This window comes from Rhincodon typus, chromosome 22, assembly GCF_021869965.1.
Source record: "Rhincodon typus isolate 14 chromosome 22, sRhiTyp1.1, whole genome shotgun sequence".
NCBI lineage: Eukaryota > Metazoa > Chordata > Chondrichthyes > Orectolobiformes > Rhincodontidae > Rhincodon > Rhincodon typus.
In genome coordinates, this window is record NC_063353.1 from 32,508,855 (window position 1) to 32,534,524 (window position 25,670).

A 25,670-nucleotide genomic window follows, 5' to 3' on the forward strand; every position below is an offset into this window, starting at 1 on the left:
CTAACACCTCTCTCCCCTTCCTGGACCTCTCTGTCTCCATATCGGGCAACCACCTAGAAACCGATATTCATTTCAAGCCCACCGACTCCCACAGCTACCTAGAATACTCCTCCTCCCACCCACCTTCCTGCAAAAATGCTATCCCCTATTCCCAATTCCTTCGCCTCCGCCGCATCTGCTCCCAGGATGAGGCATTCCACTCCCGTACATCTCAGTTTTCCTCATTTTTCAAGGACCGTAACTTCCCCCCCTCAGTGGTCGAGAACGCCCTCAACCGTGTCTCCCACATCTCCCGCAACTCATCCGTCACACCCCATCTACGCAATAAGAACCAAAAAAGAATCCCCCTCGTCCTCATGTACCACCCACCAACCTCCGGATCCAACGCATCATCCTCCGACACTTCCGCCATCTGCAATCCAACCCCACCACCAAAGACATCTTTCCCTCCCCACCCTTATCTGCTTTTCGGAGGGACCACTCTCTCCGTGACTCCCTTGTCCGCTCCACACTCCCCTCCAGCTCCACCACACCCTGCACTTTTCCCTGCAACCGCAGGAAGTGCTACACCTGCCCCCATACCTCCTCCCTCACCCCAATCCCAGGCCCCAAGAAGACTTTCCACATCAAGCAGATGTTCACCTGCACATCTGCCCATGTGGTATACTGCACCGCTGTACCCGGTGTGGCTTCCACTACATCGGGGAAACCAAGTGGAGGCTTGGGGACCGTTTTGCAGAACACCTACGCTCGGTTCGCAATAAACAACTGCACCTCCCAGTCGCGAACCATTTCAACTCCCCCTCCCATTCCTCAGACAACATGTCCATCCTGGGCCTCCTGCAGTGCCACAACGATGCCACCCGAAGGTTGCAGGAACAGCAACTCATATTCCGCTTGGGAACCCTGCAGCCCAATGGTATCAATGTGGATTTCACAAGCTTCAAAATCTCCCCTCCCCCTACCGCATCCCAAAACCAGTCCAGCTCGTCCCTGCCTCCCTAACCTGTTCTTCCTCCCACCTATCCCCTCCTCCCACCTCAAGCCGCACCTCCATCTCCTACCGACTAACCTCATCCCGCCCCCTTGACCTGTCCGTCCTCCCTGGACTGACCTATCCCCTCCCTAACTCCCTACCTACACTCACCTTTACTGGCCCCATCCCCGCCTCTTCAACCTGTTTGTTTCCTCTCCACCTATCTTCTCCTCTATCCATCTTCTATCCGCCTTCCCCTCTATTTATTTCAGAACCCCCTTCCCCTCCCCCTTTTCTGATGAAGGGTCTCGGCCCGAAACGTCAGCCTCTCTGCTCCTATAATGCTGCTTGGCCTGCTGTGTTCATCCAGCCCTACACCTTGTTGTCTTAAATATTAGAGTGGCCTGGTATATTCTGTGCCTTTTCTGCCTACTCTCAACGTTAGCTGTTGCTGATGCTATCAAATAGTAACTACAAGAAAAATGCTCTGAATCAGTAAGTGGGCATGAAAAAGGCAGCTTGACCCTGAATGTAGCTAGTCATAGATTGAAATCTGGGAATTTGGTGACTGAGGGAATTTGTTTCAATGAGGACTGGTCAGAGAGAAGAAACTCAAGGCCAACAATGGGTGTGAGAATTGAAATCTGGAAGCGTTGATATTCAGTGAGTACTGCAAACTTTGTTTTAACTGGCACCTTAGGAACCGGCAATCTCGATAAACTGCCAAAAATTATATACCTGTATCTTCACAAAGTCTGAGTAGTCAGTTGAGGGTGTGAGTGAGAAGGCTTTCTGCCAGTAAGTTTATTTATTGCATTATTATTTAAGTGATTTATGCTGTAAATAAAGTATAACAGTGATATATATATCCCCGCATTACATTTCTATTAGTTTGTGCGTTTTGACATTGATTATGTGGATCTCTTGATTATTGGAATATTTGATTAACTAGGACACTCCTGGTCCCATCGCTACTGGTTAATAAAAGTTTTCTGTAGTTAAGTGAGCAGTTGATGAGTTTCAAGTTTTTTCTCTCTATTAATTGGGGCAGTATTTTAAATTGATACTGAGGATATGTCAAGCAATGCGTTAAATTAGGCCCAACCTATTTAAATTCTCATCTAAAGAAAAGAACCCCTCCATGTCTTGCAGCAAAATCAGTGAACCTCTTCTGGACTCCCTCCAATGCCAACAAATCTTTCCTTAGATAACGTAACCAAAACTGTTCATAGTATTCTAGTTATGGTTTACCTACTACTTTGGATCATTTAGCATGATTTCTTTATTTTTATACTCGATTCCCTTTGAAATAAAGGCCAACATTTCATTTGCCTTCTCTATTACCTGCTGAACTTGTATAATCAGTTTTTATGATTTATGCATGAGGATCCCCAAATCCCTATGTTCTGTAGCTTTCAGCAGACTTTCCCAATTTAAATAATATTCAGCTGCTCTAGTCTTCATGCTAAATTGTATAACCTCATATTTTCACACATTATATTCTATCTGCCAAATTTTTGACCACTCGCTTAACCTGCCAATATCCTTTTGCAGACCCTTTGTGTCAGCATCACCATGTGCCTTCTCACTAATATTTATGTCATCTGCAAACTTGATGATAGTGCATTCATTTCCCTCATCTGAGCCATTAACAGATATTGTAAATAATTGCAGTCCCAGCACTGAACACTGCAGCATTGCAATAGTTATGGGTTTCCATCCTAAAAATACCTCCATTATCCTTTCCATTGGTTAGTTGATTCTGTATCCATGTTAATATACTACCCATAACACCATGGGAACTTATCTTATTAAGAAGCCTTGCATCTCGTACCTGATCAAATGCCATTTTGAAATCTAAATATATTATATCCTCTATTTCTCCCCATCTATCCTGTTTGTTAGTTGTTTTTTTTAAAAGAATTCAATAAAACATTATAGGCATGATTTCCCTTTCATGCCGATGCTGTTTGGTGTTACTATATATTTCTAAATGCTCTGCTATCACGTCTCTTATACGAGACTCTAACATTTTCTCAATAACAAATGGTAAGTTAATTATCTATATTAATCTGTTTTTGTCTCCCTCCTGTTTTGACTGAGGGTGTTACAATCTAAAGATTCTTGGAAATTACTACCTGTATATCCACAATCTCTGCAGCGACTTCAATCAAAATCAAGGATGCAACTCATCAGACCTTATCGGCATTAAGCCCCATTAGTTTCCTTAGTACCTTTCCTCTAGAGTTAGTTTTTGTATTTGTTTTCTCTCTCCCTTTTGCCCTTGATTTTTTGGTATTTTTAAAACACTACTCACATCTTCCACTGTAAACAGTGATGCAAAGTATTTATTCCATTCCTTTGCCATTTCCTGGTTCCCCATTATTATTTCCCCAGCTTAATTCTCTAAGGGGGCTGTCTCTTCCTTTTTAAGTATTTAAAGAAGCTTTTATTCTCAATATTGATATTATCCACTAACTTATACTCCAAATTTTATTCTCTGTTTTTTTCTTATCTTTTGCTGTTCTTTAAAAAATTCATAATCTTTGAATTATCACTTATCTTTGCCGCGTTGTATATTTGTTTCTTCAATTGATATTTTCCTTAACTCCCTTGGTTAGCTATGGTTGGTTTATCCCTTTCCTAGAATCCTTCTTCTTCATTGGGATATATCTTTGTTATGAGCCCCGAACTATTTTCATAAACATCTGCCTTTCTTCATCAACCTCAATTCTGCTGAAAGCCTTTCCAAGTCCACTCCTGTCAACTCTAACCTCATTCTTTTGTAATTACCCTTATTTAAGTTGAGCACAATTGTTTCAGATTGAACTTTCTCACTCTCAAACTGAATACTAAATCTGTCAACAAGTAGGGGGCATAGATTTAATGTATCATAGAATTATACAGTACAAATGAGGCACTTCTGTCCAGCAAGTCTATAACACTAAAAATATACTACACCCACACTAGTCCCATTTCCCTGGCTTTGAATATGATAACACATCAAGTATTCATATATGTATATATATATATATATATATATATATATATATATACATATATGAGATTTCCCACCAACTGCCCTCCCAGGCAATACATTCCAGACACACACACATACTTTGGGTGAAAAAGCCTTTCCTCATATCTCCTCTAAACCTCTCGAGTTTCACTTTAAAAGTTTGCCCCCTTGTTATTAACCCTTCAGCTAAGGAGAACAGCTCCTATACCATGCCACTCATAATCTTGCACAAGCCTACCGATTCCCATCTCAACCATCTCCTGACGAAGGAGCAGCACTCTGAAGGCTTGTGGTTTCAAATAAACCTGTCGGACTAGAACCTGTTGTGTGACTTCTGATTTTGTCCACCTCAGTCAAACACTGGCACTTCCACATTGTTTCTATAATATGATGACCAGAACTGTACACAGTACTTCAGCTGTGGCCTAACCAACGTTTTGCACAGCTCCAACATGACCTCTCCGCTCTTATACTCTATTCCATGACTGATAAAGGCAAGTGTTCCTTATGTCTTCTTAACTATTCTGTTAACCTGTCCTGCTACCTTCATGGATTTGGGGACAAGCAACACAGGATCCCTCTTCTTCTGAGCTTTCTAGTTGCCATTCATTAAGCACTTCCTTGTCTTATTCCTTCTTTCAAGCATATCACCTCACATTTATCAGGGTTAAATTCCATCTGCCACTGATCTGTCTATCTGTCTATCGGTTTATATCATCCTGTAAACTAACACCTTCCTCTTCACTGTCAACACCCAGCCAATTGGCAAATTTATTTATCATTCATCCCACATTCTCATCTACATCATTTATGAATTTCACAAACAATAAGGGACCAATTACTGATCCCTATGGTATGCCATTGCACACTGAGCTCCAGTCACACAAATAAACTTCCACTACCACTAAACCAGCTTTTGGATCCATCTTGCCAAGTTAACCTGGGTCTGATGTACTTTTACCTTCTTTACCAATTTCCCACGTTAGACCTTGTCAAAGGCCTTGCTGAAATCCATATAAACTACATCAACTGCCCTACCATCATCTAAACACTTCTTCACCTCTTCGAAAAATTCTACCAGATTGGTTAGACAGGACCTTGCTTTGACAAAGCTATGCAGACTATCACTGGTCAAATCTTGCCTCTCTAGATTGAAATTATTTTTTTCCTTCACTATTTTAGAATCATAGAATCACTACAGTGTGGAAGCAAGCCATTCATCCCATTGAGTCCACACTGATCCTCTGAAGAGCATCCCATCCAGACCTACTCTATTCCTGTAACCCTGCAATTCCCATGGCTAATCCACCTAACCTACACTTTTTGACTGTCAGAGGAAACCGGAGGAAACACACATGCTAACCACTGAGCCACCGTGCTGCCCTATTTTCTCCAATAGTTTCCTTACCACTGATGTTAGACTCACTGGTTCATACTTCTATGGTGTATCTCTACCACCCTTATTGTAAAGGTGTTAACGAGCTGTCCTCCAGTCCTCTGGCACCTCCACTGTGACCAGAGACGATTTAAAAATTTGTGTCAGGGCTGCAGCGATTTCCTCCTCGTCTCCCACAGCAACCTGGGATACAACTCATCCGGACCTGGTATCTTGTCCACTTTTAAATCTGCCAAAACCTCCAATATGTTCTCACTTCTTACAACAATCTAATCAAGAACTTTACAGTCCACCTTCTCAAATTCTGTACCTACATCCTCCTTCTCCTGGGTAAAAACAAATGTGAAATGCTCATTTAACTCTACACTAATGTTTTCTGGCTTCACGCACAGATTGCCCCTTTGGTTTCTAATAGGCCCTATTCTTTCCACAGTATTCTATTCGTCTTGATATATTTGTAAAAAATAACTTGGAATTCTCTCTAATATTGCCCACTAGTGTTTTCTCATACCGTCTCTGTGCCATCCTAATTGCTTTGTTGAGTTCTTCACTACACTTCCGGTATCCCTGTAAGGCCTCTGTTGTTTTGTTCCTTTTGTACTTGTAACAAGTCTCTCTTTTCCTTTTATTCTGTCCTGAATATTTCTCAACATCCAGGGTTCTCTGGGCTTGTTCCTCCTACATTTCATTCTAAAGGCAACACATTGGACCTGTACCTCTCCAGTACAGGCTTTTGAACACCTCCCACTGTTCTGCTTTAGATTTACCCTCAAGTAGCTGTTTCCTGTCTATTTTGGCCAGATCCTAACTAATCTTAATAAAATCTGCCTTACCCAAACCAAAACTCTTTTTTTAGCAGACTGTCTTTCTCCTTTCCCACGAAAAACTTAAAATGTGTGGTGCTGTGGTCACTATCACTAAGATTCTCCCGCACTGTCACCTTGAACAGCTACCCAGCTTCATTGCACAGAATTAGGTCCAACACTACACTTTGCTTTGTAGGGTCATCCATATGTTCATATAAAAGGCTTTCCTACATACATTTCATGAAATCTTCCCCATCTAAACCCTTTATACTATGACTATCCCAATTAACGTTGGGGTGGTTGAAGTCCCCTAATATAATTATTCTATTCTTATTTTCACAAGCCTTAGTGAATTGGCTGCATATAGAGTCATACAGTCATAGAGATGTATAGCACAGAAACCCTTCAGTCCCATTTATCCATGCCAACCAGATAACCTAAATTAATCTAGTCCCATTTGCCAGCATTTGGCCCATATCGCTCTAAACCTTTCCTATTCATACACCCATCCAGATATCTTTTAAATGTTGCAATTGTACCAGCTTCCACCACTTCCTCTGGCAGTTCATTCCATACATGCACCACCATTTGCATAAAAAATTTGACACTTAAGCTCCTTCTAAGTCTTTCCCCTCTTACCTTAAGCCTATGCCCTGTAGTTTTGGACTCCCCTCCTCTGGGGAAAAGACCTTGACTATTCACGCTATCCATACCCCTTATGATTTTATAAACTTCTGTATGGTCACCCTTCAGCCTCCGATGCTCCAGGGAAAATTAGCCCTAGTCTATTCAGCCTCTCCCTACAGCTCAAACTCTAGTACCCCAGCAGCATCCTTGTAAATCTTTAGTGCACCCTTTCAAGTTTAACAACATCTTTCCTATAGCAAGGAGACCAGAATTGAATGCAGTATTCCAAAGTGACTAATGCCCTGTACACCTGCAACATGACCTCCCAACTCCTATACTCACTGCACTGACCAATAAAGGCAAACATACCAAACACCTTCTTCATTATTCTGTCTACCTGCAATTCCACTTTCAAGGAACTATGAGCCAGCATGCCAAGGTCTCTTTGTTCAGCAACACTCCCCAGAACCTTACCATTAACTGTATAAGTCCTGCCCTGATTTGTCTTTCCAAAATGCAGCACCTCACACTTATCTAAATTAAACTCCATCTGCTGCTCCTCAGCCCATTGGCCCATCTGATCAAGGTCCCATTGTACTCTGAGGTAACCTTCTTCAATGTCCACTAAATCACTAATTTTGGTGTCATCTGCAAATTTAATAACCATTCCTCCTATGTTCACATCCAAGTCATTTATATAAATGACAAAAAGCAGTGGACCCAGCACCGATCCCTGCGGCACACCGCTGGTCACAGGTGTCCAGTCCGAAAAACAACCCTCCACCACCACTTTCTCCTCTGTTGCCTGCTGACTGTTTGGGGGCCTATGGTACACTCCTAACATTGAGATTGCCCCAGTTTTATTCCTAAGTTCTACCCACAAAGCCTATTTGTTGACCGTTCCAAGATATCTTCCCTCCTTTCAGCAGTAACGGACTCCCTAACGGATAAGGCAGCACCCACCCTTGTCCTGCCTGAAGATCCTGTAGCCCGGAATGTTATGTTGCCAGTCTTGTTCTTCTCTCAACCATGTTTCTGTGATGGCACCAACATTGCAATTCCCTTAACGCAATCCTTAACTCATCTGTCTTAACTAATACTCCTGACATTAAAGTAAAGGCCACTCAGTCTTCAGAAAACTACAAAGCTGAAGTCACTCTGCCTCGGTTTCTTTTCTACATTATACAGTGTTGTTATTGACTTAATGTCTAATGAACTAATGTAATTAGTCAAAGGGATAGAAGGGAGTTAGGGAGAAGTGTTCTCACCGAGAGGGCGGTGGGCATTTTCAGCTCATTACCCTAGGAGATAATTCAGGCAGAAACCTTACCAGGTTTGGAAAGTGCTTGGATATGCACTCAAATATGCTAACCTGTGGAAATAGGAACTAAGAGCTAGAAAACAGCATCGGTTTGGTAAACTCTTTTTCAGCTGCCATGTACATAATAGGCATTGCCTCCCTATGGACAAGTAATTTGCTTTTTAATTTAATCAATACAGTTTCTATTCTCCTCAAGCTTTCTGCAGTGTTGAGCTTTCAGTATTTGACATGAATTTCACTTTTTCCCTTATCCTGACATCAATTCAGCTCTAGTTTTGGGGGGCCCACCATTTTTAACAGGAATATATCTAAGCCCTCACCAATTCCTTGAATACCTCCCATTGCTTTTATCTTCTGTGTAATAATTATGATTTTACAGACATTTGAGAAACGCAAAATGTTACGTGGCATTTAATAGAAAGATAGAGTCATTAAGCATGGAAAGACACCCTTCGGTCAGTCCAACTCATCCATGCCCATCAGTTTTCTAAACTGACCTAGTCCCATTTGCCTGCATTTGGCTCATATCTCTTGAAACCTTTCCTATTCATGTACCTATCTAGATGTCTTTTAAATGTTGTAATTGTACTCACCTCTACCACTTCCTCTGGCAATTCGTTCCATTTGTGCACCACTTTCTGTCTGAAAAAGTTGCCCCTCAGGTCCCTTTTAAATCTTTCCCCTCCCACCTTAAACCTATGCCGTCTTGTTTTGGACTCCCCCATCCTAGGGAGAAGACCTTCTCTATTTCCCTAACAATGCCTCTCATGATTTTATAAACCTCTATAAGGTCACTCCTCATCCTCCTATGCTCCAGGGAAAAAAGTCTCAGCCTATCTAGCCTCTCCTCTGGTCACGGTAGCATTCTTGTAAATCTTTTCTGCACCCTTTCCAGTTTAATAACTCCTTTCCAATAGCAGGGCGACCAGAATTGTGCGCTGTAATCCAAAAGTAGCCTCACCAATGTCTTGTACAGCCACAACATGACGTCCCAACTCCTACACTCAATGCTTTGATCAATAAAGGCAAGCGTGTTAAATGTCTTCTTCACTACCCTGTCTACCTGTGATGCCACTTTCACTGAACTATGTATCTGTATCCCCTAGGTTTCTCTGTTCAACAGTCCCCAGGGCCCTAGCATTAACTGTCTAAATCCTGATATTAGGCAACCATCCAGGCTAGCAAGACCAAAAACGAGGTCCCCAGCTAAGAAGCACTGGCTCAACACTCTGGGCTAAAAGACCATCAGCATGACACTCCAACTGAACAGGACTCTAGTTAACATCCCAGGTTGGCAGGAAAATACTCTATATTAGTGTAGAAGGTAACAATTTTCCAGAATCAACATTTCCAGTTCTTTTCAGGATCATCAAAATGCTTTTAAGTCTCAGCTCCCCAATTGTACTTCCTCCCCAGATACAAATCAGGTTGCTCTAAGACTTATTTTCTGTGATTCTGTTAGCTCTTAATTGGAGAAGTTCATAGTTACCTCAATCAGGAAATCTCCCGTCCTAAGTCCAGCTTTCCATGCCACTCCTTCCACATCCACAGATTCCAGGTATTGCAATGCTGGGAATGCTGGTGTCGGGGTGAACTCTTCAATTGGAGTCTCCGCTGTGGGAAAAAAATAGAGTCTAAGTGAACCAATTACATTAGCTTGTACCTACTCTCTTATTCCCTTTAACTGAGTGCTTTTTGAATCTTGATTTTCTCTGCATTGAAGATATTTTGAGATGCTGATAGTGCTAAATAATATTCTTATTATTCCTGTTATTAATTCTTATTCTTATTTGGCAAAATTATCTACAGATAGTTGAGTAAAATAAAGGTGTTTACATTGATAGGCTAGGTCAGCTTATTGATATAAAGAATATCGAAATTTGGAAGGGTCTGGCCTGTTGACTTATGCGAAGAGCAAAACAGAATGCTGATTAAACCTGTATTAATTTCAATGAGAAATATTCAATTTTAAATCCTCACATTGTGAAGGGGGAGAAAATGACAGTATTTATATGAAGAGATAAAGTAGGAGACAAAAGGGGGTGGCATAGGGGACTGTAATGGGGTAGAGTACTGGGCTACCAAGGATCTACATTGAAGACAATAATGGATTTCAGTAGGGAAATTGAATGGGATGAAGACAGAAAATTGCAATAGGTTAGATGACAGGACTGGAATGGGTTAGAGAAAATATAATAAAATTGGTTTGTTCTAGGGAAAATGCAATGGCTTAGACTAGGAAACTGTGACAGTGTAGAGAATGCAACGGGGATGAAGTAGGGGGCCACAGTGGGTTAGCCTAGGAGAACGGAACAGGTTGGAATAAAACACCAGAATGGGATTAGAATAGGAGATCTCAATGAGTTAAACAACACAAACTGTGATGGAGTACAGTAAAAAAAACTGCATTACCTTAGAGTTGGGGACCACGAGGGAGTACTTTAGAAGATTGTGAAAGATGGGGAAGAAGAATGGGGCTGTGATTGGGTAATGTGGATACGTGTGAAGTCATCCAATTTGGTAGGAAGAAAGGAGGTGTGTGAGATTTCAATGCAATTCAACTAGAGACTGCAATGGGATAGAGAAGAAGACAGAAAAAGGCTTCAATAGAGGACTATGATGGATTAGAGTACGAGAATATAATGGGATACTGTAGCAGACTGGTGGGGTTAGAGGGGGGAGCTGAGAGCGGAGAGTATAAGAGAATGCAATGCAACTGACTTGAAGTCTACAGTTGGGTAGGCTAGGAGATTGCAAAGGGGCTAGAGTAGAATACAAGGAGTCTAGAGTAAGAATCTGCAATGTGTTAAGAATAGCTGATCAAACGGGTGAACAGGTCTGCAGCAGTATTAGAGGAGCACACTGTGATGTGTTAGAATAGATGACTGTGGTGGGTTAAAATAGTGAACTATGACTGAGTGGTTCAGGAAACTGCAACAGGTTTTGAGAATGGAACTGTGAAGATGTAGCATAAGAGACTGAAATGTGTTTAGGCTAGGAGATAGAGGAGGGCATTATAGGAGGCTGCAATGTTTTAATGTACAGTAATGCAATAGGACAGTTTAGAAGAATACATTGCATTTGAATTTTTTGGCTATATTAGAGTGAGGTAGGAGACAGTAATATGGTTAGAGCAGAAGACTATCGTGCGTAGAGCAGAACACTGCTTAAAGTAAATGTAGGAACATAGAATCAGGAGTAGACTATTCAGCCACCTCCATTATTCTAAATCATGGCTAGTCATCTAAAAGCCATACCTCAGTGATATCTCCATATCAATTGATGTTGTTAGGAACTAGAAATACATCAATCTCTATATCAATCTTGAATCTACTAAATAACTAAGCTTTCACAATTCGCTGGAGTAGAAACTTCCAAAGATTCACCAACCTCTGAGCAAAGAAGTTCCTCCTCATCTCAGTCCTAAATGGCTTCCCTTTTATGTTTAGATTGTGTCCCCTTGGTTCTAGACATGTTAGTATCCAGATAGAATCCTTTCTGCATTGACCCTGTCGAGGTCTTTGAGAATTTTGTAAGTTTCTATGAGATTTTCTTTCATTATTCTAAACCTCAGAGAACAGAGGCACAGTTTCCTCAATCTTTCATCATTGGACAATCCCAGCATTCCTGAAATCAGTCTGGTGAACTTTGCTACATTCTCTCTACTGCAATTGTATCTCTGCTTAGGTAAGGGGGGCAGAACTGCACATGTTACCCCAGATGTCGTCTTTTCCAGTGTTTTATACAACTGAAGCAAGACTTCTTAGCTCCTATATTCAAATCCACCTGTGATAAATGCCACCATACCGATTGCCTTCAAACTGCTTGTGGCACTTGCATATCAGCTTTCAGTAACTTACAAACAAGGACACATAAGTTCTTTTGGACATCAACATCTCTCACCATTTAGGAAATACTCTGCACCTCCATTCTTCCTACCAAATTGGATGACTTCACACTTATTCACATTATATTCCATCTGCACATTCACTGAGAAGATTTAAGTCATCCGGAAGCCTCTTTGCATGCCATTCACAACTCTCATTTCCACCAAATTTTGTTCATTTGAAAACTTGGAAATGTTACAATTGATCCCCACCCCCAAACCATTCATATAGATTGTGAACAATTGCAGGCCAAGGGCCTATCCTGTGGTAACCCACTGGGTACAGACTGCCAACCTGAGAATGACCCATTTATTCTACTGCATGTTTTCTCTTAAATCACTCTTCAATCTATGCTACTATATTTATTCCCTATCTCCTATGCTTTAATTTTGTTTAATAACCTTCTGTTGTGGGACTTTATCAAGCCTTCTGAAAATCCAAATACACCACATCCACCAGCTCTCCCTCTAGTAGGTTTGTCAGTCATGATTTTCCCCTTCATAAATCCATTTTTACCTTGCCCAAGCAGGCAATTATTTCCCAAGCATCCAGTTATCACAACCTTTCTAATAGATTCCAGTATTTTCCCTGCTACCGACACCAGGCTAATACATCTATAGTTCTCTGTTTTCATGTTCCCTCTTGTCGTAAATAATGGGGTTACATTTGCAACCTTCTAATCTGCAGGGACCACTGAAGAATTAATAGAATTTTGAAGAACAGCCACTAATACATTCAATATCACTGTAGCTATCTCTTTCAACACTATCAGGTGAAGATCATTGGCCCCCAGGGATTTGTCAACTTTCAGTCCAAATAATTTCTCAAACAATACATTTTTATAACTAATTTCTTTCAGTTCCTCACTTTCACTGGACCCTTAGATGGCAACTGTTGCAGGGAGACTTCTTGTATATTCCTCTATAATGACAGACTGAAAATACACAGAGGGAAAGACACAAGACTGTAATGGGGTTAAAATAGGGCACTGTAATGGGTGGGGCTTGAGAATTCAATGGATTAATGTAGGAGACTATGAAGTGATATAAAACAGGATTGACTTGCGCTCTTTTGGATTATGAACTGCTGGTATTGGAGGAGAATACTATGATTTTTAAGACGAAGTGGTTGCAAAGAGGTAGAACCAGAGATTGTAAGAAATTGAAAAATGGCAGATTTGGAAACTACAATGGGTTCACGTAGGAGACTGCAACAGGTTTGAGTAGGGTGTTAATATAACAAATAGTCAAACAGGTGACTGGGGCTAAATGATTCATTAACTTAGTGGATGTAAAGTGGGAATCAGTGACTTCTCAGTTCTTTTCGGATGCTACAGTACCTTTGGAAGAGGAGACCTGGCTACAAGTCCATCCCATCTGCTCCAGAGGTATGCAATAACATCTCTGTAAAGGTTGATGATAAAATATCTAAAGTGGAAACTAGTGAGATTTGTGTGTGGAAGGACCTGGGTCAGTTTATGTAGTTAATAAACTCTATCTGCACAGAAATGTGAATTGGTTTCTGTCTCAGACTCGCTTAGATCCATACTGACTTTTGGAAAAGGGGTGATCAATTTATCATGAAGATTGGAAATTAAGAGGTCTTTTCAGACAGAAGATTGGAAATTAAGAGGTCTTTTCAGACAGAAGACTGTAATTGGAGCTATTTTAGAGCAGACTGACTGCAAGTGTTGGGATATAACTTCACACTGATGTTTTATGAAGCCGAGCTTTACAATCATGGTAAAATGAAATGGATGTGTGGACATGGGGTATATCTTCACCAAGAAAGAAGCAAGCTGTGGCGTTGTCACTTCCTACTTGAATAAAGATCTGACGCACAGTAGTTTCAGAGCTAGACGCTCAACAATATTTGGAAATTCTACTGAAATCTAAGGACGAACATAGATGCAGGATGACCTAGTGAATGCTTCTGGCCATTTGTCATATTTCAATAAGTTTAAAAACAGGATGGATGTTCAGTCGATGACAATATAATTGGATTTAATAGACTGTATGCAAAACTGCAAAAAATTTACTTGGTGATTCCGAATTCAGCGCATAACTTTAATACTACTGGCTGTACAAAAGTATTGAAAATGAGTAAACTCCTAGTATGAACTGTAGTTAGATTTTCACAAAGAAATACACTTTTGGAACAGATTTCAGAAGCCTTAAAACAAAATTCCTGCAAAACCATTCATTCCCAGTGGCCTACATGGCTTAACTGGATATTCGGCAGTGACACAAAAAATTGAGGACTTAACAGTAGTTGCAATGTGAGACCATCCAGATAGAGGTTGAAAACAATATGAAAGAGGAATCATGCCTAAAAAGACTGATGATAGAGATATCTTAGGCAATTATGACAGACAACTGGAACTGGGGACAATCACAGAAGAATGAATGACAGGAATATCCAGGGTTTGGTCAACATGTATTTTAGATGTGACTCAAAATACCATTTTGCAATGATTTGTTCTAAATGGAATAACAAGGCTTTTGTAATTATGAACAATATGGAAGGTTCAGAAGGAAAAGGTGGTTATTCAGATTAGACAGGGGAAACTGTACTAATCACAAGAAGTTCAGCTCAATAATGAATGTTTTAATTGCAGACTCATTCAATTGCACTATAATGTGTGAAGTTGTAAGAGGCCACATACTTCGGTTTTGGGAGTGTAAACTGAAATGGAAGTTCAACTGCTATAATTGAAATACCAGAAGAGTTTTGCAACTTTAAATTGTTGAGCTCTCTGATACAATTTTGATTTTTAAAGCACTGAGAGGGAGAATCTGAGACTGAGCAACACTAAGAAATTTTCGAGTTAAAGAAATTCTGCCTGAAAACGGCCTTCTGATTGGTCAAGTTGCAAAGTGTTAAAACGCTGTAAGTGCTAGGAGCAGAGAAAAAAATTTCAAAGCCTGTGAACTCTGTGGACAGAAATCAACCACCTCTCCCTTGCTCACCAAGTGGTAAAAAGACAGAAAACCCAGGAAAGCTAAGAAGAATTTTAAAACAGCAAGAGGTCGAGGTTCACCTAATCAACCATGGAATTAAAGAATGACCATAAACCAGCAGAAAACACCATATCATCATTGCTAAGTACTGTGTGAAAATAACTTTCTATGTTGTGCTCTGGACTTCTAATCTCCAGAATTTGTTTACCCTGTTTATATTCTTTTTAACCTCCAATATTAATTTTAAACCATTTGTCTTTTGTCTGTGTTAATCATGATTGAGCCTCTGTGTTTTGGGAAGTTTTTTTCAGGGGCTCTTATTAAAGTGTTTTAGAATAAAAGCTATTTTACTGCCACTGACAAAACCTGGTGTTAATTGCTTTTGTCTTGATAAGCAATCAGTGAGGCAAATTTGTCATTTTGATGGTCTCTTTGAGAATTTATATATTTGTATATTTTGTGACAGCTTGTGAAAGTGTGAGGTATGATTATTGGTGCACTCCTCCAAGTTTAATCATGGATTAAAATGTTACTTAGATCCTTTAAATAGTATGCACCAAAATAAGGTTAACAAATTTGAGAGTTCTATCTCGTTAAGATTATGCCATTATAACATGCTTAAATCGCTAAAAAATGAGATTTAACTCCCTGTTATGTATCTGGGGTAAACTACTTTATCAGCACCAATGCAGTTTAAAGTGAATTAGCTGTGCTTTTGAGCTGGCCATCTTTGAAAAAGACTCAAATGAACGTGGACATAGAGCAAGACAAAGCAATTGTTTTTGGGAAGTCAGTAAATTTACAGTTACATTATATGTACGTTACTGTATTACTCAAATCCAAATATTAAGCAAGTGTATTATTGGTCACTGGAGGTATGTGTTTAACAAGAAAAGAATGGCTGGTTATCTTAAAACCACATCAATAGTTTTCCTGTCCATCCTCTTACAGGCTTAACATTCTGCTAAAGGATACAAGAGAAAGTGAAGATGAGTACAAGAAACTGGAGAAGAGATGAACAATACATGGGATAGGACTTTAAATCAGCTTCACTAAAGGAAGAACGATACAGGATGGTGTGTGACTTTGAGGGGAACTTGCAGGTGCCAGTGCTCCTATGTATCTGTTGCCCTTGTCCTTCTAGATAGGAGTAGTTTGGCATGAAAGATGCTATCTAAGGAGAATTGGTGAATTTCTGCAGTGGATCTTATATGTGCTACAGAGTGGAAGGAATGAATGTTTGTGGAAGTGATGCTAATCAAGCAGGTTGCTTTATCCTAGATGGTGTTGAGCTTCTTGAATGTTATTGGAGCTGCATTCATAGAGGCAAGTAGGGAGTATTCCATCACACTCTTGACTTGTGTCCTATAGACAGTGAATGGAATTTGGAGAGTCAGGATGTGAGCTGCTTGTGAGAGGATTCCCAGCCTATCACCTGCTCTTGTAACCACAGAATTTACATGGCTAGTCCAGTTCAGTTTTGGTCAATGGTAATCCCCAGGATGTTGATGTTGGAGGAATTCAGCAAATGTCATTAGATATTAAGACGTAATGTTTGGATTCTCTCTTGTTGGAAACAGACATTGCCTGGTATTTGTGTGGCATGAATTATTTGCCACTTGTCAGTCAAAACCTAGACATTGCCCAGATCCTGTTGATGTAGTCAACGGTAACCACCGGGATGTTGACAATAGTAATGCCATTGAACATCAAAGGGTGACAGTTGGATTCTCTCTTGTTAAAGCTGGTCATTAACTAGTTTATTGGTAGACCAAAGATTACCTGCCAGTTATCATCCTAAGTCTGAATGTTTTCCAGGTCATGCTGTATTTGAACATGGACTGTTTCAGTATCTGAAGGGTTGTGAATAGTGCTCATTGAATAATGCTGAACATGGTGCAATCATCAGTAAACATCCCTACTTCTGACCTAATGAAGGGGGGAAGCTCATTGATGAAACAGCTGAAGACTGTTGGGGGCGGGACACTGAATAACTCCTGCAAATGATGTCCTGTGGCTGAGAGGACAGACTTTTAACAACTACAACCATCCTACTTCATGGTAGATATGACTGCAACAGCAGAGTGATTTCCATCTAAATCCCATTGACTCCATTTTTCCTCAGGTTCTTTGCTGTTATGATGTTATGTGCAGTCACCCTCACTTCCTCTCTTGAGTTCGACTCTTTTGTCCATGTTTGGACGATGTCTACCATGAGGCAAAGAACTGAGTGGGCCTTGCAGAACCCAAACTGATCTTCATTGAGTAAGTTATAGCATTGTCAATGGACACCTTCCATCAATTTGCTAATTCTTGAAAGTTGACTAATAGGGAGGTAACTGGTTGGGTTGGATTATTTTCCTTTCTGTGGACAAAGCATTTTATGTTTTGTTGCATAGATGCTAATTTCATAGCTGTACTGTAACAGCTTGGTTTGGGGTGTGGCTAGTTCTGGGGCACAGATATTTAGTACAATGAGAAAATGTTGCCATTGCCCATAACCTTCAGCCATTTCTTGGTAGCAGGTGGAATGAATTGAATAATTTGGCTGAATGCTGGCATCTATAACGTAGGGATCCTCAGGAGGAACCCAGGATGTATCATACACTAATGGCTCTAGATGTTTGAAAATGCATCAATGTTGTCTTTTGCACTGAGGTGCAGGCTCTCCCATCATTAAGAAACAATATATTTATGGAGCTTCCTCTTCAAGTGATTTGTTTAATTTTTCACCATAATTTGTGACGAGATCTGGCAGGACTACAATGCTTAGGTCTGATCTGTTGGTTGTGGGATATCTTAGCTCTCATTATGCTTATGCTGCTTGGTACGCAGGTAATCCTGTGTTATAGCTTCAAAAGATTGAGACATCACTTCTAGGTGTTCCTGCTGCTGCTCATGGCAGATCCTCCTGGACTCTTTATTGAGCCATTGTTGAACCCCTGGATTGGTAGTGTTGGTGGAGAGTGGAGAATATACTGGGTAATGAAATTACATGTGGTTGAATATAGTTCTGCCGCTGCTGATGGCCCATAGTGCCTCGTGTACACCCAGTCCTGAGTTGCTAAGTCTGTTTAAAATCTAGGTCATTCAGTGTAATGATGGTGTCACACAACACACTACAGGATATCCCCAATGTGACGTTAGGACTTTATCTCAATAAGGACTGTGTGATGCTCGATCCTACAGATATTGTCATGGACAGATTCATTTTTTTTCCTCTTGTTTGCTCCATCACTATCTGCTGTGGGCCTAGTCCAGCAGGTATGTCCTATAGAACTTGGCCACCTTGAACAGTTATGTTGCTATTGAGCCAGTTTTGGAGATGGACATTGAAATCCCTCACTGAGAATATATATGTCTGTTGCCACTCTCAGTGCATCCTCCAAGTGTTGTTCAACATGATGGAGAAATGATTTGTCAGCCGAGAGTCAGGGATGGGGGTGGGGGTTGTAGTTTGTAATTAGCAAGAGGTTTCCTTTTCCATGTTAGACCTAATGCCACAAGACTTTGGTGGCCTGCACCCAATGTTGAGGACTCCTAGGGTAACTACCTCTGGATTTCATACCAGTCCTGCTACCTTACTGGGTCTATCCTGTTGGTGGGACAGAACATTCCGAGAGATGGTGATATTGGTGTCTGCGATGTTGTCTGGCTGTTGTTTCACTAGTGTTGAGACAGCTTTCTCAGTTTTGTTACAAGCTCACAGATGTTAGCAAGAAGGATTTTGCAGGGTCGCCAGTGCTATGCACACCATTGTCATTTCTGATGCTTAGTCAAATCTGGTGATCCATCCAATTTCATTCCTCAGTTAGAAACAACTAAGTGGCTTGCTAGGCAATATCAGACAGCATTTAAAAGTCAACCACATTGCTGTGCATCTGGAGTCACATGCAGGTAAGACCTTCTCTACAGGACATTGGTGAATCAGATTAATCGAGCAAAAAACATAAAAATGGACTGTAAAAGCTTCTATAGGTATGTAAAAAAGAACCGTTCAGCTGAAACAAATGTAAGTCTAATGCAGAGAGTCAGGAGAATTTAAAATGGGGAATAAACAAATAGCATAGAAGCTAAATGATTACTCTGTCTGTTTTCGCTGAGAAAGATACAGGAAATCTCCCAAAAGTAGAGATCCAAGTGGCTAGGGGGACCGAGGAGGTGAAGGAAACTAGCATTTGTGAGAAGATTATACTGGGGAAATGAATGGGGCTGAAAGATAATAAATCCCCAGGACCTGAGAGTCTACATCCGGTAAGGCAGAAATTCAAGGAGCTAGGGTGGAAGCTTAGAGCTAGAACAAACAGAGTTGTTATCTCTGGTTTGTTACCCGTGCCACGTGCTAGCGAAGCGAGGAATAGGGAGAGAGAGCAGTTGAACACGTGGCTACAGGGATGGTGCAGGAGGGAGGGATTCAGATACCTGGATAATTGGGGCTCATTCTGGGGTAGGTGGGACCTCTACAAATGGGATGGTCTACACCGGAACCAGAGGGGTACCAATATCCTGGGGGGAAATTTGCTAATGCTCTTCGGGAGGGTTTAAACTAATTCAGCAGGGGGATGGGAACCTGAATTGTAGCTCCAGTGTACAGGAGGTTGAGCGTAATGAGGTCATGAATAAGGTTTCAAGGTCGCAGGAGTTTACCGGCAGGCAGGAACGTGGTTTGAAGTGTGTCTACTTCAACGCCAGGAGCATCTGGAATAAGGTGGGTGAACTTGCAGCATGGGTTGGTACCTGGGACTTCGATGTTGTGGCCATTTCTGAGCCATGGATAGAGCAGGGACAGGAATGGTTGTTGCAGGTTCTGGGGTTTAGATGTTTCAGTAAGATCAGGGAAGGTGGTAAAAGAGGGGGAGGTATGGCATTGTTAGTCAAGGACAGTACTACGGTGGCAGAAAGGACGTTTGATGAGGACTCGATTACTGAGGTAGTATGGGCTGAGGTTAGAAACAGGAAAGTAGAAGTCACCCTGTTGGGAGTTTTCTATAGGCCTCCGAAAAGTTCCAGAGATGTAGAGGAAAGGATTGCAAAGATGATTCTGGATAGGAGCGAAAGTAACAGGGTAGTTGTTATGGGGGACTTTAACTTTCCAAATATTGACTGGAAACGTTATAGTTTGAGTACTTTAGATGGGTCAGTTTTTGTCCAATGTGTGCAGGAGGGTTTCCTGACACAATATTTAGATAGGCCAACAAGAGGCGAGGCCACATTGGATTTGGTACTGGGTAATGAACCAGGCCAGGTGTTAGATTTGGAGGTAGGTGAGCACTTTGGTGATAGTGACCACAATTCGGTTACGTTTACTTCAGCGATGGAAAGGGATCTGTATATACCGCAGGGTAAGAGTTATAGCTGGGGGAAAGGCAATTATGAGGCGATTAGGCAAGATTTAGGATGCATAGGATGGAGAAGGAAACTGCAGGGGCTGGGCACAATTGAAATGTGGAGCTTGTTCAAGGAATAGCTACTGCTTGATAAGTATGTACCTGTCAGGCAGGGAGGAAGTGGTCGAGAGAGGGAACCGTGGTTTACTAAAGAAGTTGAATCTCTTGTCAAGAGGAAGAAGGAGGCTTATGTAAAGATGAGGTTTGAAGGCTCAGTTAGGACGCTTGAGAATTACAAGTTAGCCAGGAAGGACCCAAAGGGAGAGCTAAGAAGAGCCAGGAGGGGACATGAGAAGTCTTTAGCAGGTAGGATCAAGGAAAACCCTAAAGCTTTCTATAGGTATGTCAGGAATAAAAGAATTACTAGAGTAAGATTAGGGCCAGTTAAGGATAGTAGTGGGAAGTTGTGCGTGGAGCCCGAAGAGATAGGAGAGGCGCTAAATGAATATTTTTCGTCAGTATTCACACAGGAAAAAGACAATGTAGTCGAGGAGAATACTGAGATACAGGCTATTAGACTAGACGGGATTGAGGTTCATAAGGAGGAGGTGTTAGCAATTCTGGAAAGTGTGAAAATAGATAAGTCCCCTGGGCTGGATGGGATTTATCCTAGGATTCTCTGGGACGCTAGGGAGGAGATTGCAGAGCCTTTGGCTTTGATCTTTATGTCATCATTGTCTTCAGGAATAGTGCCAGAAGACTGGAGGATAGCAAATGTTGTCCCCTTGTTCAAGAAGGGGAGTCGAGACAACCCTGGTAATTATAGACCAGTGAGCCTTACTTCGGTTGTGGGTAAAGTGTTGGAAAGGATTATAAGAGATAGGATTTATAATCATCTAGAAAAGAATAATTTGATTAGGGATAGTCAACACGGTTTTGTGAAGGGTAGGTCGTGCCTCACAAACCTTATTGAGTTCTTCGAGAAGGTGACCAAACAGGTGGATGAGGGTAAAGCGGTTGATGTGGTGTATTTGGATTTCAGTAAAGCGTTTGATAAGGTTCCCCACGGTAGGCTGTTGCAGAAAATACGGAGGCATGGGATTGAGGGTGATTTAGTGGTCTGTATCAGAAATTGGCTAGCTGTAAGAAGACAGAGGGTGGTGGTTGATGGGAAATGTTCATCCTGGAGTTCAGTTACTAGTGGTGTACCGCAAGGATCTGTTTTGGGACCACTGCTGTTTGTCATTTTTATAAATGACCTGGATGAGGGCGTAGAAGGATGGGTTAGTAAATTTGTGGATGACACTAAAGTCGGTGGAGTTGTGGATAGTGCGGAAGGATGTTGCAGGTTACAGAGGGACATAGATAAGCTGCAGAGCTGGGCTGAGAGGTGGCAAATGGAGTTTAATGCGGAAAATTGTGAGGTGATTCACTTTGGAAGGAGTAACAGGAATACAGAGTATTGGGCTAATGGTAAGATTCTTGGTAGTGTGGATGAGCAGAGAGATCACGGTGTCCATGTGCATAGATCCCTGAAAGTTGCCACCCAGGTTGATAGGGTTGTTAAGAAGGCGTACGGTGTGTTAGGTTTTATTGGTAGGGCGATTGAGTTTCGGAGCCATGAGGTCATGTTGCAGCTGTACAAAACTCTGGAGCTGCCGGACTTGGAGTATTGCGTACAGTTCTGGTCGCCGCATTATAGGAAGGATGTGGAAGCATTGGAAAGGGTGCAGAGGAGATTTACCAGGATGTTGCCTGGTATGGAGGGAAGGTCTTATGAGGAAAGGCTGAGGGACTTGAGGCTGTTTTCATTAGAGAGAAGAAGGTTAAGAGGTGACTTAATAGAGACATACAAGATGATCAGAGGATTAGATAGGGTGGACAGTGACAGCCTTTTTCCTCGGATGGTGATGGCTCGCACGAGGGAACATAGCTTTGAATTGAGGGGTGATAGATATCAGACAGATGTCAGAGGTAGGTTCTTTACTCAGAGAGTAGCAAGGGCATGGAATGCCCTGCCTGCAACAGTAGTAGACTCGCCAACTTTAAGGGCATTTAAATGGTCATTGGATAAACATATAGATGATAATGGAATAGTTTAGGTTAGATGGGCTTCAGATTGGTTTCACAGGTCGGCGCAACATCGAGGGCCGAAGGGCCTGTACTGCGCTGCAATGTCCTATGTTCTATCCTAGAGTGTTGAAGGAGGTGGCTATAGAGATAGTCACTACAATGGTGATTACCTTCAAAAGTTCTATAAATTTTGGAATGAATCCTATGGATTGGAAGGTAAAAAATGTCAGCTCATTATTTAAAAGGGAACGAGAAAAATAAAAACAGGAACCACACATTTTTTTAGCTTCACATCAATAGTAGGATAAATGCTGGAATCTATTACAAAGGAAATGTTAAATAGACCGCTGACCCGACCATCCTTTCAACTTAGATCATAATGATTTGATTGAGCATAGATTGATAAATAGGAAATTAGGTTGGATGAACTTGTTGAAGTTTTTTGAAGTTATTTCCAACAAGATTGGTAAAGGGGAGTCGATTGACATACCACACTTAGATCTTAAGAAGGCTTCTGACAAAGTTTCCCACAAGAAGCTGGTTAGAAAAGTTAAAGCACATGGAATAGAAGATAAATATACTGGCATGGATAAAGGATTAACCAACAGACAGCGTCACAGATGAGTCATTCTCACAGACAGTGACTGGTTGGGACCACAAGGATTATTATTTGAGCCCCAGCTGTTCACAAGATATATCAGTGATTTGACTTGAGACCATGGGACCTCTTGTGGTACAGAGGTGGTGTCTCAACCTCTGAGCCAGTAGGCCTGGGATCAAGTCCCACCCTCTCAAGAGGTGTGTTATACATCTCTGATGAGGTTGATTGGAAAATGTCTTGATTTGGGACCAAATGAAATATTTCCAAATTTACAGATGATACAAAACTAAATGGAATGTATGTTGTGAGGAAAATGTAAAACAATTCAGGAGGATTTGAAAGCAAGTACACAGTACTTGGAAAATAATGTGGAAAAATGCGAGGCTGTCCACTTTGGTAGGAGAAAGAGATGTGCAGAGTATTTTGTAAATGATAGAGCTTGGAAAGTGTAGATGTACAAAGAGACCTAGGTTTTCCTATTAATAAGGTCACTGATAAGGCTAACACTTGGGTGCTGAAATCTATTAGAATATTAATCTTTATTTCAAGAGGGGTCAAGTAGAGGGGTAGTGAAGTCTAACTTCAAATGTATGGAAGCTTGATTAGACTGCACCTGGAACACTGTGCACAATTTAAGTCTCGTTATCTCAAGATACGATGAGCAATCATCTGTGAAAATACCTCAGCGATGCCATTGAATATTGGGGCCGGGGGTTGGTGGGGGACTGATTAGATTCCCTTGTTGTAGATCATTGATTGACACTTGTGTGATGTATGTGTTGTAGCAATTTATTAAGTCAAGTCTGAATGCCGTCCAGGTTTTGCTGCGTGTAGGCCTGGACTGCTTCATTGAGGGACATATGAATGAAATGTAACGTGGTGTAATCATCAGCGAACACGCCAACATCTGACAATGTGATAGAGGGAAGGCCATTGATGAAACAACTAAAAATGATTGGGTCTACAGCATTATTATGAGGAAACATGCAGAGGTATTATAGGGATAACAAGGTGTAGAGCTGGATGAACACAGCAAGCCAAGCAGCATCAGAGAAGCAGGAAAGCTGACGTTTCAGGCCTAGACCCTTCTTCAGAAAGGTCTAGACTCGAAACGTCAGTTTTCCTGCTCCTGTGATGCTGCTTGGCCTGCTGTGTTCATCCAGTTCTACACCTTGTTATCTCAGATTCTCCAGCATCGGCAGTTCCTACTATCTCAGGTGAATTATCTGGTTGTTTTACCCAATACTTATCCTACTTCGGTATCATTAAAATACATGTTTGGGTCATTATCACATTGCTGCTTATGGGATCTTGCTGTGTGCAAATTGGCTGCTGTTTCATACATCACAATAGCGACTCAATGTTAAAAGCATTTCACTGGCTGAAGATTAAAGCTTAAAATTAAAAGGGAAAACACAGTTAAAGAAAATTTATACTTGTAAACAAACATATCGGTCAAATTGGATCTCCATTTTGAAGTGTACAAGATGAGTTAATGAATATGTCTCATTTGCTTGTTTTACTATTACTTCCTCCTGTGTTGATTTGATTTGATTTATTGTCACGCGTACCTAAGTACAGTAAAAAGCTTTGTTTATGAGCAGTACAGGCAGATCATAGTAAGCAAAGACAAATAGATCATAAGGTGAAAAACAAACTTGGACTTAGTGAGACATACAGGATGTGCACTAGGCAAGATCAACATTAACAAGATCAACATTATTTGAAGTTAGAGAGTCCATTCATCAGTCTAATAACAGCAGGGAAGAAGCTGTTCTTGAACCTGCTGGTGTGCGTTCAAGCTTCTGTATCTTCTGCCTGATGGAAGAGGTTGTAGGAGAGCATTACTGGGGTGGGAGGGGTCTTTGATGATGTTGGCAGCCTTTTCATGGCAACGAGAGGTGTGTAAGTGGAGTCCATGGATAGAAGGCTGGCTTCCGTGATGGTCTGGGCTATGCACACAACCATCTGTAGTTTCTTATGGTCCTAGGCAGAGCAGTTGTCATACCAGGCTGTTATGCACCCGGACGGTATTTTTTCTATAGTGCATCAGTAAAGGTTGGTGAGGGTCCTTGTGGACGCGCCAGATTTCCTCAGCTGCCCGAGGAAGAACAGGTGTTGTTGCAGTGGTAGCATTTCACCCGAGCCAGAAGATTCAGTTTTACAACCCATTCAAGGACTCAATAATCAAGGAAAGTGCATTTGAATCTCAGCTAAATAGGTTGAGTATCTACTTGTTCATCCTTTCAACATGTGCTAATGGCAGGTGGTAAGTGTAGGACAGCTACCTGGTCAATGATGTGATGGAAAGACATTACAGTCTGTTACCACAATCCTCAGTTTCAGATTATGACATCCATAAGAAAGTATATGTTGTCACAGCAACATTTTGGGGAACCAGTTGCTGAATGTCTGGTTTAAATCAGATTTGTGCCAACAACATGGGGTTTGATCCCCATTTTGGCTGAAGTGGATTCAGGACCTGCCTTCTTGCCTTATCCTTGATGCAGATCATGATGTCATCAGACTTGCCTTGAGCACAGAACTCAAGGTCAACATAAGAAGGGAAACTTAATTGCCCAAGTAATAGTATAAAGAGTAGACCAGGGAAGTACGTTCTACAGTATATTCAGAAGAATTATTGAGATTAGGATGCTTCCAGTCCAATGATCTGGAT

General features: G+C 41.3%; 1 protein-coding gene across 1 annotated transcript in view; it reads right to left on the reverse strand.

Moving 5' to 3' along the window:
- shank3a (SH3 and multiple ankyrin repeat domains 3a) overlaps nt 1-25,670 on the reverse strand; it is an 886,564-nt gene that overhangs the window by 191,286 nt on the left and 669,608 nt on the right. The window contains exon 19 of the mRNA XM_048610479.1: nt 9,635-9,759. Within this exon, the coding sequence (XP_048466436.1) occupies nt 9,635-9,759 (125 nt within the window). The remainder of the gene's footprint in view (nt 1-9,634; nt 9,760-25,670) is intronic.